The sequence below is a fragment of the Thunnus albacares genome, chromosome 6 (genome assembly GCF_914725855.1).
Source record: "Thunnus albacares chromosome 6, fThuAlb1.1, whole genome shotgun sequence".
Lineage (NCBI taxonomy): Eukaryota > Metazoa > Chordata > Actinopteri > Scombriformes > Scombridae > Thunnus > Thunnus albacares.
In genome coordinates, this window is record NC_058111.1 from 24,551,858 (window position 1) to 24,568,114 (window position 16,257).

At 39.6% G+C, this 16,257-nt stretch overlaps 1 protein-coding gene across 3 annotated transcripts in view; it reads left to right on the plus strand.

Annotated features, from left to right (window-relative positions):
• Positions 1-2,965: 2,965 nt before the first annotated feature.
• sacs (sacsin molecular chaperone) overlaps positions 2,966-16,257 on the plus strand; it is a 29,199-nt gene continuing 15,907 nt past the window's right edge. The window contains exons 1-9 of one of the 3 annotated variants that reach the window (XM_044353315.1): positions 2,966-3,163; positions 6,101-6,171; positions 6,408-6,518; positions 9,697-9,847; positions 12,795-12,885; positions 12,963-13,048; positions 13,768-13,879; positions 14,153-14,299; positions 14,561-16,046. In XM_044353315.1, coding sequence (XP_044209250.1) covers positions 6,496-6,518; positions 9,697-9,847; positions 12,795-12,885; positions 12,963-13,048; positions 13,768-13,879; positions 14,153-14,299; positions 14,561-16,046 — 2,096 coding nt within the window. In that variant the 5' untranslated portion in view covers positions 2,966-3,163; positions 6,101-6,171; positions 6,408-6,495. The other 2 variants (XM_044353314.1, XM_044353316.1) reach the window with 2 other exon arrangements.

Below are 16,257 nucleotides of genomic sequence, written 5' to 3' on the forward strand. Positions count from 1 at the left end.
CTCTGAAGTATTGAGCACCAGCCCAGCAGCACCCAAACTGTGGTCCGGGGACCTCTACTGGTCTTTGACGTTGTCCCTGAGGGTCCCCATTATAAGATAAGATAAAACTTTATTAATCCTGAAGGAAATTCATGTGCCAGAGATCACTCAACAATAACAACAACATAAGAATAAAAACAGTAGAGTGATACATGTAAAGTGTATAAGGAGTAATATTAAAGAGCAACTCTGGGAGGTCACTAAAAAGTTTAATTTATTAAAAAAAACCAAAGTTTAATTTCATAATGACCTTTCTAAAGCTAACCCAGTAGCAGAGTACATATGAGACCAATGTTCTAAGATTGTGGAGCTGGTCATGACATGTAATGCTGGTTTATCGTGTCCTGCTTGTCTATCTGGAGGTTGTCGACATTAAATTATTTGGGGAACTTTCATCTCAATGAGCTGCAGATGTCATGACGTCAGTGTGCTGTTTCCGGATTGGCTGAGCCTCAGCCTACTTGTTAACACATCTGCTGGAGAAGAGCAGGGGTCAATGTCAAGTTAGTGATTTTATCTGCACACTGGAAAACAGATATAATTCATTTATACAAATCAGTTTTCGGGCTTCAAAATGTTCTTGGGCTAGTAGAATACGTTCTTCTTTCCAATGCTAGTGGAGCCAAACTTATCATTTACCTCAAAAAGTCATGCAAATGAGATTTTAAAAAACAAAACAAAAAAAACAAAAACAAAAAAAAAACAACATAACATTGGAAACACATTTAATACCACTTACAAGAAAATGCTGCAGTTACTATATTTTTAATGGAGGGTGGAGCTGAGACTTCCTACAAACATTGAATTTTCCAAAAAACTAATTGTATTAAATTGCTTAAAAGGTTTGTTGATATGACAGTTAATTGATGAATATTGAGGAAACAGCTGTTTGAAAAAATGACAAAGTTATGTTGACACAAAATGTACAGGATCATATCCACCTCTAGCAAAAAAAAAAAAGAAAAAGAAAAAAAAGAGTGCTGTGTGCACACTGGTGTGTGTCTGAACCAAGGCAAAGACACAGAGGACAAAGGTTCAGCACTGCAGCAAAAGTGGCCAATTACTGTACATGTCTGTACATGTTCTATATCAATTCCAGGAAAACGCGTTATTTTGCAAATGTAAGTAATGTCATGTAGACCACCTTTAATTGTGGAATATTAACATTTTCTTTGCTTCATGTATGCAGCATTCAAAAAGTGTGTTTGTCATTATTGTTACTTTGTAAGTCTGAGTTAAAATATGTCATAATACTTTTAGCACCTTTTTAAATTCTGTTCTTCTATTGTAATCATTGTGAAAGATAGTTTTGCCTGTAAGAATAACATTGTAAAACATTCTGATTTATTTATTTCCAGTGTCCGGGTCAGATCTGCAGATAGGTGACCTGCACGTGGTCACTGTGACACGAGTCATAGCTGTAACAGGATGATACTACTGCTGAGACTTCTCCCTCATGCAGCAGGACGCTCAAGCTTTGGTGATGTCTCCATCTGCTGGAGTAAAGGTGTGACGCTTCATTAGTGGATCTACGGTTGTTGGATGATGACGTCATGCTCACGGTGTCCTTATGCTGTTTTTAAAGTTTTTAAAGTGTAAAGACGTTATTTCTACTATTCTATTCAGTACTATGCGCATTCTATGTCAAGTGAACTTCTATTCTATTCTATTCTATTCTATTCTATTCTATTCTATTCTATTCTATGGTATTACATTTTACTAAAATAATATAATAACTCTTATAATCTTCTATTTATTCTATTGAATGAGCAATAGATTGCACACTCTATATCAGACCCATGGCAAGGCTTCTCTTCTCTTCTCTTCTATTTTCTTGCACATGTCAAGTGAATTTCTATTGTATTCTTTATTATATATCATGATAGGGATTTTCCACATTCCATATCTGCATATTTGTTTGCACATTCCATGTCAAATGAACTTCTATTCTATTCTATTCTATTCTATTCTATTCTATTCTATTCTATTCTATTCTATTCTATTCTACAGTATTATATCTTCACATTTTTGTACACTCCATCTAATGTTTCATGGGAATTGGAGTCCTATTCTATTCTTTATTCTGATTTATTCTACTGAGTGAACAGTAGTTTGCACACTCCATATCTGACCCATAGCAAGGCTTCTATTCTATTCTATTTTATTTTATTCTACTGTTACGGCTGTATGTGTTGCCTGTGCTGTTTGTCCTTTTTCCTCTCCTGTCTCTTGCTCCGTCCAGGTCTTCTACACCTAATCAGTCCACAATGAGGTGCACCTGGTCCAGGAAAGGAAGTGATTAAATGCTCCAGGTTCCTGTGGCAGAGAGAGAGGCTTCTGGTTTGTGGACTGTTGATCATGCTGCCTCTCAGCCTGGGATTTTATTTAGTGTTGCTGTTGTCTTTTGACTGTTGTTTGTAGTTTTTATTTAGTGTCTCGCTTGTTTTGTATGTCTTTATGTTAATAAATCTCTTGGCTTTGGTATTTTAAAAGGTGTTGTTAGAGTTTTACTTTGGGTCAATGGTGGGGTGTTGTTCACCCCAAAGGGCAAACTAAGGGTGGGGTGGGGCGTAACTTCTATTCTATTCTATTCTATTCTATTCTATTCTATTCTATTCTATTCTATTCTACAGTATTATATCTTCACATTTTTGTACACTCCGTCTAATGTATCATGGGAAGTAGAGTCTTAGTCTATTCTATTCAATAGTATTCAATTGCCCTATAATCTTATAATTCCTATAATCTTCCATTTATTCCAATGTATTCTATTGAATGAACAGTAGTCTGCGCACTCCAAATCTGACCCTTGGCAGAGCCTCTATTCTATTCGCCCATCCCATATTTGCTGGTGTGGTGTCCCATCAGAGCGTTATGCAGCAGCTGTCGCTTTAAGAGACCTGTGCGTTAAAACCTGCAGTATCAAACTGTCCCGAGGTGTTCACGACAGTTAGATATTTCACCCTGAGGCTGCTTTCATGAAAACAACCACCTCTGAAGTGCTCTGGCTGGGTACCCTGGTATTTACGTGATTATTTAAAGGAAGTGGCTCCCTCCCCTGCGGTGCAGAGGACAGGACAGAGATGCTGCACTGATGCTGCTGGCAGCCTGCTGCTTTCCTGACGTGAGTACCCCTCTCTCTCTCTCTCTCTTTCTCTCTCTCTTCAATGCGGCATTAAGATGTAGGCTACTGGCTTTAGATATAGTGTTTATTGTTTTACATACAAGGATATATTAAGATTATGACACAATGCATATGTTTATTTATTGGATCAAAATGTGTCTTGAGGAATAACCTCTACTAAAGCGGCTGAAGTTTTTCGTGTTTTTGCATATGCCGACTATGGCTTACAGAAGAAGGTTTAGTGGGGGGGTTTTCTACAAAAGATGGTGTTTATCAGATTGAGCGCGTGTCTTCGGGAAACCCACCGATCATAAACATGATGCTACTGAGAGAAGGTTTCTGTTTTAAGGTGTTGGGAGTCCTTGACTTTGAGGTGATGATGTCATTTTTCTACGTAACCCTGCTGATATTGTTAAAATCATTGCACCACACTGACTGAAAGATGCTTTCAAGACATCAGAGAGATTTAGCAGAGGTATGACCTGTGCAAAAGATGTCATCACATTATAAAGAAACAGCTTCTGTAAGGTCAGTCAGCATCCAAACCATTCCAAAGGGAAATTAATGAACAGTGGATTTTTTTAAATATGATTAAAAAGGCTTTAATCTGATTGGATCCTCGACTTTGTGAAAAATGTGGTGCAGCAGGACAGGCCCTCTATTTTAGCCACTGGATTTCATCTACTTGGACTGCAGTGTGCTGGCGTCTCATCCTTTTGGTGTCGTGACTACAAGTCCCAGAATTCACCAGCAGAAGCCGCACAGGCTAGTCAAGGCAACACAGCTGCAGTCATTAGTGTTTAAATATGTCTTAAAAGATGTGGGTTATGTTTAAATGTATAACCCGCGGTGCAATTAGCCAACTACATACTGTAGATAGAAAGGATGTGCTTGACAGGTGTTTTTGACCTGTTATGTTATGTCAACAGGTGGCTTTATTACTGACTGCAACACATGCAGGAAGATCCCTTTTTACAGTGAAACAAAAGTCTAGAGTGTGCCACCAAATTTAATTATTGGGCTATTAATAAAGATTCAACTGTGCATTAAATAACAAAAAGTGAAAAAAGAGCATTACATTTGCCAATTAACAATAGTCCTACTATTTACCTATTCTATCTTTCAATGATAAATTAATAACTGAATGTCAAAATTTTACTATTCCATTTATTTATGTGTCTGCCTATTATATCTCACAATTAATTATTCTTCTGCCTTCACATTTACAGATAACCATTTCTTGATTGCTTTAATAGAACATTTTCACAGCAGACATTTTGACTTGTCAAGCACAGGTATAAATAATAGCACTAACAATGGCTCCATCTCATTAATTGTTCCAGTAAGCCATGTCAGTGAGTGAGCATGCGCAATAAAAGAGCGCTGGAAACAGCTCACCTAAATGCAATGCAGCCATCATTAATGTTACTAATTCCACCTGTGCTCTTCCTACTTTTTCAAGTCAAAAAATAGGGTGCCTCTTTAAAAAATTTAGTTATGTTCAACTGACAGAGCAGCAATAGCAGCTCTGATAGGCCAACTAGTGCTTATCGATTAATTACTTCATTATAATTAAATTGTGAAAAAGTATATTTAATAGTTGTGGGGGCAAACTCCAGATTGCACAAAATAGTCATATTGTTTGATTCAAAGTTGCTTGTTACTCTAATAGGAAGCCAGCAATTATGTTTTTTTTTTTTTTACCTTTAGCTGAAAGTATTAAATATTTCATTTGAAGAATAGGCTATAGCAAATGACTATGTGTAATGTGCACAGAGACATTATTTAGTTTTTAGCTTATATTGTTGTTGCACAGGCAGCATGCAACTGTTTTCACAAGCATGCTCTGATGAAACACCCACTGAACACTACCTGACCATCACCAAACAGAAGATAAAGATAGCAAGTGGCAGGAGAACATGGTGGAGCATAATAAGGCCACCAGAAATTACTTTTATTTTTATCTTAGGAGGGGTGGAGACCAAAACAGAGATAAAAGGAGACTGAATATCACACTTAAATCCATCATGTGGCCAAGTAATTGACTCCAAATAGATGTTAATGTTGCTCTGCATTTGCTGAATGTGTAAATAGACAACTGTTTGTTACCATGTTAGCAACATCTCAAAGTGATTATGTTCAAGTTCATTTTTCTCTTCTTTTGCACTAATGCAAAAATAATAATAATAATAATAATAAAAAGAAAATCAATTAATGCAGCTTAAACTCTTACCAATCAAACCCTGCCTTTTCAACACAGATGCTCATTGTTTGAACTGATGGCTCAAGCCCATTTCAAGCCTTGGAAGTACTCCAACTACTAGTCACCAATCATTGTTTATGCAGAAAATCAATAGTTTTACTTCCGGAACACTGGTCTCGTAGAATAGGCCAAAGAGAGAGACAGACAGAGAGATATTGCTTCTTCATAATCTCCGCAGATTGTGAAAACGAGACTTAAACTCACGTCATGTGTAGGGTATTTAATACATTCATTTAGAATATTAAACAACAGTTAGCAGAAAATGTAGCTAATGTGTGTACATAAGCCTTTTTAATGAATTAATGATATTAAAAGTACTGCGCACGCGCAAGACCAAGACATTGTTATTTTAGCAACCTCTATAAGTCCAACGCTGACACCATAAACTTACAACTTACACAGTTAGCTTGTCGAAGAAAATACAAATTTACTAATTTTAGTGCTCGCAGACTCCCAGGCCAAAAATAGAGTTAGTTGAAACCGTTTAGTCTGTTTAACAGGATTAAGACGACGCGGAAGTAACCGGGAGTGAATCCTCTCGCTTCGTCTCCATAGTTTTTGCTTCCACACGCAGAGTAATTCATTATTATTAGAACATCGCCTTTGAAGGAGTCAGTATGTTGTTGGAAGGAAACAGCCATGTCACCTGCTATTGTTGTTGTTATTGTTTCCAGGAACACTGCCTGTCGTGAAATGTGTCATCTTTTTGACGGGACCGTTAACGGGGCGCATTGGACAGATACAAGTGAGTGTGGTTAGTCGGGATAACGCTCCTAAAGAGGCTAAAAAAAAACACCCGGCACCGGCGATACACGGTCAAAAGAAAGCCTCTTAGTCACAGTCACAACAACATATCGATTTTTATTAGTCATCTTGTGTCGTATACATTGCCAAACGAGGGTTGTTTTATATTTATCTCACAGTTATTTAGAGCAGGCAGGTGTTAAGAGGGAAAATAACGGTTTTCTTGTTTTGTGACAGTCGTTGTCCGGGTGGAGTATCCCTCCGCTCGGTGCAGAAGATAGTCCAATGAACGTGTGTGTGTGCCGGGACACATAGCAGCAACGAGATGGCCAACTGTCCAGACCCATGGTAAGTTTAAAGTGTACTGTATAATATGCCAACATTACTAGCATATTGAGCGTTAGTTAACACTCCACTGGTTGTGATGTTGTGGTTTTTCAAGTTCAACATGACAAATAAACTGGAATAACATTTCCCAGCCTCACTGCTGTAAAGTGTCAGTCAAATATATTTCCCATACAAGGGTCCTACTGGTCCAGTATATATATTATTATGGACTGGTGAGCTTTTCATCCATCCTGAGCTGGCTGCCACACCCACCCCAGCTACAGGGAATGCACCACTGTGGACTTGGCTGCTTGTGTCCAGTCAGTGGCCTGCTGCTGAATAAGCAAGAATATTTTGCTTTCTTATCAGGCATCCCTATTTTTGTGCACGAGGCTGAAAATAATATACCCAAAATAAAAAGTTAACTGTTCATAACTGTGGTCTCATTTTAAAGGCAACTCTTAAAGTTTTACGACCAAAAGGTTACAATGAGTATAAGGGTTCCTGACCCAAGGTTACAGAGGCTGAAGTGTCCCACGCATGGGACTGTGTCATTTAACAGGTTAAAGGACCATTTTGCTTATTTTCAACCTCATCTCTAGCTGTCTGAATTAGGGATATAGTGTGAAAAACTCCTGCAGTGGTTGCTGCAACTGCCAATCAGTTGTTCTTCCGGCACCAACACCGTTATTTGACATAGTTGGGGGCAAGGAAGAGCTACAGCAGACACTAAAATATCATAATACTAAACAATTTAAAAAATATCAGTATATTTGGGATGCACGGCTGAATATTGCACTGTGGAATCAGACACAACAGAGTGTGGAAGAGGAAGCGACCATCGGAGCTACGCTACAGCTGCAGCCTGACAGACAAACTTCACAATGCTGAGTTTCTTCGTGATTCCACCAACAACAAACCAGAGAAGTTTGAGCCCCAGGTGGAAAGAAAAGCTGAATCTAACACTAGCTTTAAAATATAATGTCAGAGCAAAGATGTGGCACAACTATTACAACTTATGAGGCCAAATATAGTGCTGTGGAGACAAAACAGAGTGTGGAGGAGGAAGCGAACACCTGAGCTATGTTCCAGCGGCAGCTGAAAGAGAGGAAAGAGAGCCGGAGTAGCTTTGCAGCATCTACTGGTGACCAGTGAGGATGGTCAGAAAGAATGGAGACAGACTGAAAACTCCACGCTTCAACAAACTATGTGGTGCTTTGGTAAACCCGACTTTGTTTTCCGACAGAATATTATATAAGACTTTAAAGGTGTACTATGCAGGATTTACGGAAAAAAATGTATAGACTCCCCTCAAATCATCACTTATGACCCACTAGAAGTGTGTGCAGTGTATTTATATGCAGAGGAATTGTATTTTCTTATTTTATTATTATTTTGCTGTGTTCGGGATGCTTCTGGGCGTCAACTTTTGCAGAGCAGAGAGGCCACAGTGGACAGGATGAAGCTCTGCGATCACACAAAATCCAGCAAAGCTGCACCTTCCTGCAGGGTTGTGCGGAGGTGTGGGCGTGTTTATTTGTGCTTTAGAATGTAACCGCCATGAAACAATCAGAAAATAACGTTTTATTTATGTAATTTACCTTGTTTATGTTGTTCTGGCCAGTGCTGCTCACTCTCCTTATTCACTCTCTAGCTCGCTCGACCACTGCTGCTCTCTCTTTGTCTTGCTCTGCTCTCAGCTCGCTCTGGTCGAGCCGATGAACTTTGAATTCTACAAACACCACCTGACAAATCCTGCATAGTATACCTTTAACTCTGAATACAGAACAGCACAACAGCGACTGTGTTACCTGTAACTTTTGTGACTGCATCCAGCTTTGAGCACAAGCCAGTCCCAGCTCTTCCTCGTCCAAAACGATAAAAGAAACAGTGTTTGGTTGCAGTTTTTCACCCCTTCATCCACGATATTTTCCCAAAACAAGCTGGAATGGAGATGGCAGACTGGGAGGTTTTTTGACTGTCCAGTGGCAGCATTCTGGCAGCATTCTGGCAGCATTCTGGCTGGTGTGTCGGTAAGTTTACATCGATCCACATAACTAACTCCAGCGTTTGATCCTTGCGCACCGGCACGATATATCCAGACTCGAAGAGGAAAAACGTTTTGTAAATGAAAATAAGCCTCAGTAAAGAGATATAACGCTGCTCACTAACTTTGTCTCTGCTAACCAGCTGCTTGGGAAACAAACTCGCCACCTGCATTCCGTAAACACACCGTCAGTAGCGGATTGGACAGGACACACGCAATGCATTCTGGTTGTTCTAGGATTCCTTCTTAGGAGTGATATGAGGAATCTACAGCCTTTTTCTTAGTTTTCTCTGGTCATAGGGCACCAATTTAAAAAATAATTGCACATTTCTACTATATAGGTGACCTAGTTTTAGGAAATCATCTTATTCACAGCGATGACGTTTCCCTTTAAAGTTGTGTCAAGCTAACTTGGTTTGTCTTTCATAAGTGAAGCATGTGGTCCCCTTTAAATAGCAGCACAAGTCATTTTGAGACTGTGGTCGTAGTCAATGAAATGGTCATCGAGGCAGGAGATAGCAGGTTTACTGATGGGAAACAGCACAGTTCACCAGAAGAGATTAATGAAGTTGTCTGTGACAATTGTTTCAACTGATTTCAAAATTTGTACTTTTTTAGGGTATTCCTCACTTTTTTAGGGCAATATATTGATCTGTAACTCATTGCAGTAAGGTAGACATTATGAGAAGATACAGAAGTTAATGTTCTGAAAATCAAAGTCTACAGCTTAAATGTCACTAATGGACCATTAACAGATGGACCTGGTGAGATGTCCATTCTCATGTTTCTTCTAAACCTAAACCTTGATCAATAATGACTGTAAGCAAGACGTGTCCGCCTGAGTACAGATCAAATTTGATGACTGTTTTTGTCTGCTGTTGAACTACCGCGGCTATGTAGTCTTATCAATGCACACACAGTAGAGTGATCCAATGAATAAAGATTTAAGCCTGTGCTTCATATCAGTTTTGAAAGTCATTACCTAATGTTGTACATGCACAGATGATGTTCAGAAATGTAAATATTTTGTCATGAAGCAGCTTATCATGAAGATGTTTCCCACTATTGCAAAAGGTCGACCAACACACTTTTGAGGGGATACACAAAGCTTTTATTTAAACCTCAATCACAATTTCTTTCTGTATTTTTTAGGTTGCCATGGGTGACAGTTCGTCATGAGTACCTTGGCCCGAGGTCTTACCAGGTCTCTCCTTTCACGTCGGTTGGGGATGTTAAGCAGTTGCTCTACGAGCAGACAAACCTGCCTGTCAAAGAGCAACGATTGACTCACAATGGGAGAGTGGTAAGCCTGCTTTGTCTTTTAACAGCTGGGTTAATAAACCACTAATGTATAACAAAATGTGCACTTGGTAAATGTGCAAGTGAGAATGGCATGTGTTGATAACAGCTGGCTTCACTGAATGATACATATATTTTCACAAATATATCAGATAAAGTTTGAAAGTAGTGTTATATTTTCATACAGTATCCTTTGTGGTCAAACCAGAATTGGCCACAATTAAGTACCATAAGGATCCTACGCCAGCCATTGTTGGGTTCGTGTTATACATTGTTGTCATTCTTTGTTGGAAGATATAAGAACATAACTAATAATAACTCATTATTTTGCTCACATTCAGTTTTCATATTTCACATTCCCTGTATTCCTCTTGGTTGACTCGATATTGCAGAACTTGGAAGGATGATCTTATTTTGTTTGGTCGCTGTTCTGTGTTTCTGTCACATTCTTCCAGTGACACCAAACACAGAGAAAAGGAAGAATTGAGCTTTCTGTCTGTGATGGTAGATAATTGCCAGCAGGAAAAAACAGCCCTGTTTTAATGACCCCGTGACATAGCTGCAAGACAAATGCTGTGACACTCATCTAAACCATCAACAGTGCCTTCATTGTTAGAGATGCTGTACGCCAAGTTTCCCCACGCAGGTTTAATTTGTCTTTACTGTGAATAGTTAATTGAATCATTTTGTTTTGTTACTGATCTTATGATGGTATATCAAGTGAAGGTTAAGACAGGTTTGTAGAAGAGTATCTATCTATCTATCTGTCTGTCTGTCTATTAATCCATCCATCCAGCTGTATATGCATGAAGGAAAGGATTTGGCACTCAAACTCTGCTGGATTACTGTATTACAGAGTAATGTATTGGCTCTGAATACAGTTTCAGCTCAGATGACTGCGGTACCTTCAAATGGTCTGACTCATACTGTCGGCAACATGACCAAGCACCTCACCATCATAGTGTATTGAACAAAATGGAGTAGTTCACTTACTACATTGTTAGCATAGGAAAGAAAATATTTCATGTTTTCGATTCATATCATTATAAATACATTATAAAATAGTTTTAATATATTTTTCATACAGTTTTATAAATGCCTTATAATTGCTAATTATCTTTCATGCTTTAAAAATCTTATTTTGGATATTCAAACAGTTGCGTCAGTAGTGTTAAATTAGGTTGTTATTTTTGGCAGTTATATTAACAGTATGACTCTCTTGTGGTGGTGTGTGATGGTTCTCTCAGTGTATGGCCTAACATGACTGTAGTTGACCCCGTGTCTTGGGGCTCTGTTGATGGAAAGCACCAGGTGGTGGTCAGTGCCTGGCAGCACCCCCTGATCTCATACTCAGAAATTAGCTGCAGGCCACACCTACAAACTAATACCACACAGCACAAGGTCAGGTCCTACAACTCAGACAGGCCTTTCACATTAAGGCAGAACTTCAGTTTTGACTTTGGTTCTTCCTTTGATTATTGTAATGTGAACTGCTCCCAGAAAAAAAAGATAAAAAAAAGACTTCCATAGTGCCCTCCAGATGTATGTCTACATTTCATGTTGCATTCCTACTTTGTCTGATGCAATTAGACATTTCTGATGGAGGACACACTGTGCCAAACACTGTACTTAGCAGAGGAGCGGTCAGCTTTTTAGGAGACACTGAAAGGCAAGTTCAGCTTGTTCTTTGAGATTCTAAAGTATTCTTCATTATAAACGTCTGAGTCTGGGTGCTTTTAAATTAAATAAAACATCCAGTTCAGGAGCCAAATGAGGAAAATCACTTACTAGTATAGCTTCATCTATGTTAGAGAGAGTAATGCAAAAATGCACAAAACATTTATTTAAATATTCACTTATATTGCTTATTCTAAATCTGACTATGTACTGTGTGGCTACGCTTCCACAAAAATGCCTCTGTGATTTGTCTTTGACATGTCAAGACAAGAATATAGAACTTAACCACAATGTCTCACAAGGTTCAGTGTAAAGAAACTGTGATTAATATAGCTTGTAAGCTGTTTCTTTCATATATGAAATATTAATATGACACTAAAGACTAAATACCCTTCACCCCAAGTTGCATAAATGATTATTGCACTGTGCAGTGGCCATGATGAAGATGATGACTGAGGGTTTTCTGCAGGGCTCAGTTTGCCAGACAGCATGTTTTATTAGGAAAGACTGCTGAGTGCAGTGGGTCACAGAGTCACCTTGTAGAGCTCCACACAACAGCAGCAACAGCAGTATCAGGCCTGGTGCCGACACCCTGCTGCATCGATTCTGAAAGATGCGCTGGGAAAAAATGTCTATCACACTAATGTGTGCAGTAACACTTGAAATATTTAAGAGTAGCAGGGGTGAGAGACAATATGAAACATGATTCTTTATGGGAGGATAACTGTAAGGATAATGGTTCTCATAAAAATGACAGTTCAGTTCTAGTTGACTTTCAAACAGTTTTATGAGTGCAGTGAGTAATAAAACACAGTTCATGACAAGTACTTTTTTCAGCTCTCATAATATTCATAACTTTTATTACATACATTACAGAGAACTCACTGTTGTAGAACAACATTTTCTACATGTAATAGACTAGAAAAAAAACTAGAGCTGCAACCATTAGATGATTCATCAATTAGTTGATCAACAGAAAATTATTCGCTAACTATTATGATAACCAATTAATCGTTTTTTGAGTCAATTCTTAAGAAAAAAGACTAAAATTCTCTTGTTCCAGTTTCTTAAATGTGAATATTTTCTGGTTTCTTTATTCTTCTGTGATGGCAAACTCGCTTAATCGAGAAAAACATCAGCAGATTAATCAAAAATGAAAATAGTTGTTAGTTGCACCTCTAGAACAAACCATCCATGTCAAATTGTTTTCTTTGGTAAAATGTTGTCTTGCCAGAAGTTAAAGTGCTCTCTGTCTCCACATCTACTTTGCCTAGCTGGATGACACCGCGCAGGTCGGGACCTTGGTGCCCACAGGAAGTCCAGAGGTATCTGTCACACTGGAGGGAAGAGGACTTAAAGGGGGAGGTAGGATTAAAACCACCACATCTCTGCAATAAACTAGTTCTTATAACAGTGAAGCTTACCCAGCTTGTCTTTTACAGGGAGGTTTGGACAGACGACACCGCCACTAGTTGAATTTCTGAAGGATATTTTGAGGAGGTACCCCGAAGGTGGACAGATTCTGAAAGTAAGCGTCACACTACATTATTTTTCAACTCTTTGACAGACATGAAATACATCTGGCATTCTCTACTTTATCCAGAGATAATGATGATTTAAAAAAAATCAAAATCAGGTTCATAAAGAAGTGCATCTCTGAATTTAGCATATTAAAAAATACTAAAACAAAGTAGTTTCAGCTGATAGTCATAATTGATAGAGTTTTCAGCTTGACTCTGACACTTGTTAACACTAGTGCGGGGCAGGATTAGAGGACATCCTTTGTAATGAAGGGTTGCAGGGTTCTTTATGGATGTTGACCTGACATAATTCCTTAAAACAAGAAAAAAAACCTATGAAATATAGTTTTCATTTTTGTAAAGGTACATTTGCTTCTCTTTCAGTTATTGTAACAGGCAGTTATGGCAGATGTTTTCTCAGGGAAGGCTATGTGCAGGAAATAACACTGACATCATGGGGTTTAGAATTAGAAAACATGTCAAGCTTGCACAAAAACAAAGGGCACAATTTCAGTTTGGCTTTACTTGCTGGCATCAGCTATATTACCCTATATGGCAACAAACTTTCCACAGTAAAAGAGTCATAGTCCCAGCGGGGCCATCCACTCTAATAATGCAATCATTTTGCTGTAAGGCTTTTTGGATAAAAGCATCCACCAAATAAGCTGATGTCATCATCATCATGTACCTTCATGAATGTATGCATTTGCTGTCTTTCAATTTGCAGGAGCTGATCCAAAATGCTGAGGATGCTGGAGCCACAGAAGTCAAGTTTATGTATGATGAGACAGAGTATGGAGTGGAGTCACTGTGGTCACCTGACATGGCTCAGCATCAAGGTTGGTAGTTAGTGATCAGTGATCAGTGAGACTATCCTTACATCAGAGGGCATAAGTTCAAGTCCTTATGTTGGCACTGCCAGGTATCTGACCTGCTAAAGTTTTGTTGAGCAGCTGTTCTGTAGCTGATCCTCTGCTCTTACCTCCCTATGAGCAGGGAAAGGGAAGACATAATTTTGTTACAGGCATTATGAAAGCAACACATTATTAGATTGTAGCTTTTATTGTCTCAACCTGCGTATGCTGATCTGATTGTAAGTTATTGTATTGCAGGTACGGCATTGTATGTCTACAATGATGCTGTGTTCACTGTGGAAGACTGGAATGGGATTCAGGAGATTGCGAGGAGCAGAAAGAGAGACGATCCTTTGAAAGTTGGACGATTTGGGATTGGCTTCAACTCTGTCTACCATATTACAGGTAAGGATTGTCATTTCTTATTATTATGCAGAATTCCTATTAAATTCACTGTAAATGACTAATTTGAGCTGTACATTTAAGCAGAATCAAATCAGAAATTTTCCAATGGTATGAAAGTCTGCTAGACACTTTCAATGGGAGCATTGTGAAACTTTTCAAGCAGGGCAACAGCCATTAAATATTCAATAGAAGTATAAACACTGGATCAATATGCTTCCATTTTTATTTATAGTCTTTATGTTTTTCTTCTCAATGTTTTAGATGTTCCCAGTATATTCAGTGGAGACCAGATTGCCATGTTAGATCCTCATCAGACCCTGTTCGGAGTGCATGAGTCCGGACAGTGTTGGAACTTGAAGACAGACATTAAGGAGATCACAGAACTAGCCGACCAGTTTTCTCCCTACGTTGGGATGTTTGAAAGCTCTGAGAAAACCATAAAGGACGGCAGCTTTCCTGGAACTATTTTTCGCTTCCCACTCCGCATGAAACCCTCCCAGCTCAGTGGCAACATTTACAACAAAGAAAAAGTTTTGGAGCTCTTTGAGTCTTTCAAAGCAGACGCAGACACAGTGCTCCTCTTCCTCAAGAGTGTTCAGAAGATCTCCTTGCATGTGCGTGAGTCTGATGGCACAGAGCGCATGCTGTTTCAGGTTACAGCAACAGAGAATACTGATGATAAACAAGAGAGACCCAACTCACTGAAGACACTCGGTCAGGCCATAGACAGCTACAGCAACGGTGTTCCCAGCTCTACCGTCACATGCGTCACTTACCAGGTCAACATAGAGACTCAGGATGAAACAACTAAAGAGACTCAGAGGATGACGTGGCTGGTATGTAATGGAGTTGGGGGCAGAGGGATGTGTGCTGAGTTGGACTCTCTGGCAGATGACCTGAAGTTCATGCCCACCATCGGCATTGCCCTCCCTCTCACTCTGATCAACAGAGAAGACAAAGGTGCCACATCTGGCTTCTCAGGACGAGCTTTTTGCTTCCTTCCTCTTCCCCCAGGAGAGGAGAGCGAGACAGGGCTGCCAGTACATGTCAGTGGCTTCTTCGGCCTCACAGACAACCGTAGGAGTATCAAGTGGAGAGAAGTGGACCAGTGGAGGGATCCAGCAGCCTTGTGGAATGAGCTACTTATAATCACTGTCATCCCTAGGGCTTATTTCACTCTCATCACCGAAGCTATCAAAAGGGTACAGACAAAAAAGGACCAAGACTTTCCACTGTCCCCTAGAGGGACCTATGGGGCCTGGCCAGACCCTAAGCGGGTCAAGTCCCGCTGGAAACCCATCCTGCAGCCGCTGTTTCACGACTTGCTACAGCATCAAGTCATCTATTCCCTCAGTGAAAGCTGGATCAGGGTGGACCAGGCTGTGTTCACAGAGCTGGACACAGACGAGGACACTTCAGAGACTGTGATCAACTACCTCCAAAGCTCAGGAACGCAGGTAGCAAAGGTGCCTGCTGCTGTAGACCCGGTCTTGGCTGCCTACGTGACTGAGTCCACTGAAGTGAGGAAGGTGACTCCATCTTTGGTGCGGCAGGTGATCAGGAAGTACAAACACAAAGGTCCCTCACAGGAGAAGCTGCTGCTGCTGGAGTTTGTGCTTAGCGACGCCAATTACAGTGATCTGATAGGACTGGAGCTGCTGCCACTGCAAGATGAGACATTTACAACGTTTTCATCTTCTGTCACTGAAAAAGATGCCATTTACATCGCATCTGAAGAGTATCCCAGGTAAAGATAAAGTGAAATTGTGTATCTAGTACACCTCGATTTGGTGTCCGTTTAATGTACATTTGACTTAAAAGGTGATTTTAACAGGTGGAATCAATACAAATCAACTGGACTTAACCTGAAATGAACTGGACTTCTTTTTCATGGACAGAGTAGTCGTTCCCAATATTTTGTGTTTTGGGATGGACTTAAACAGGTGCACCAGCCTGGA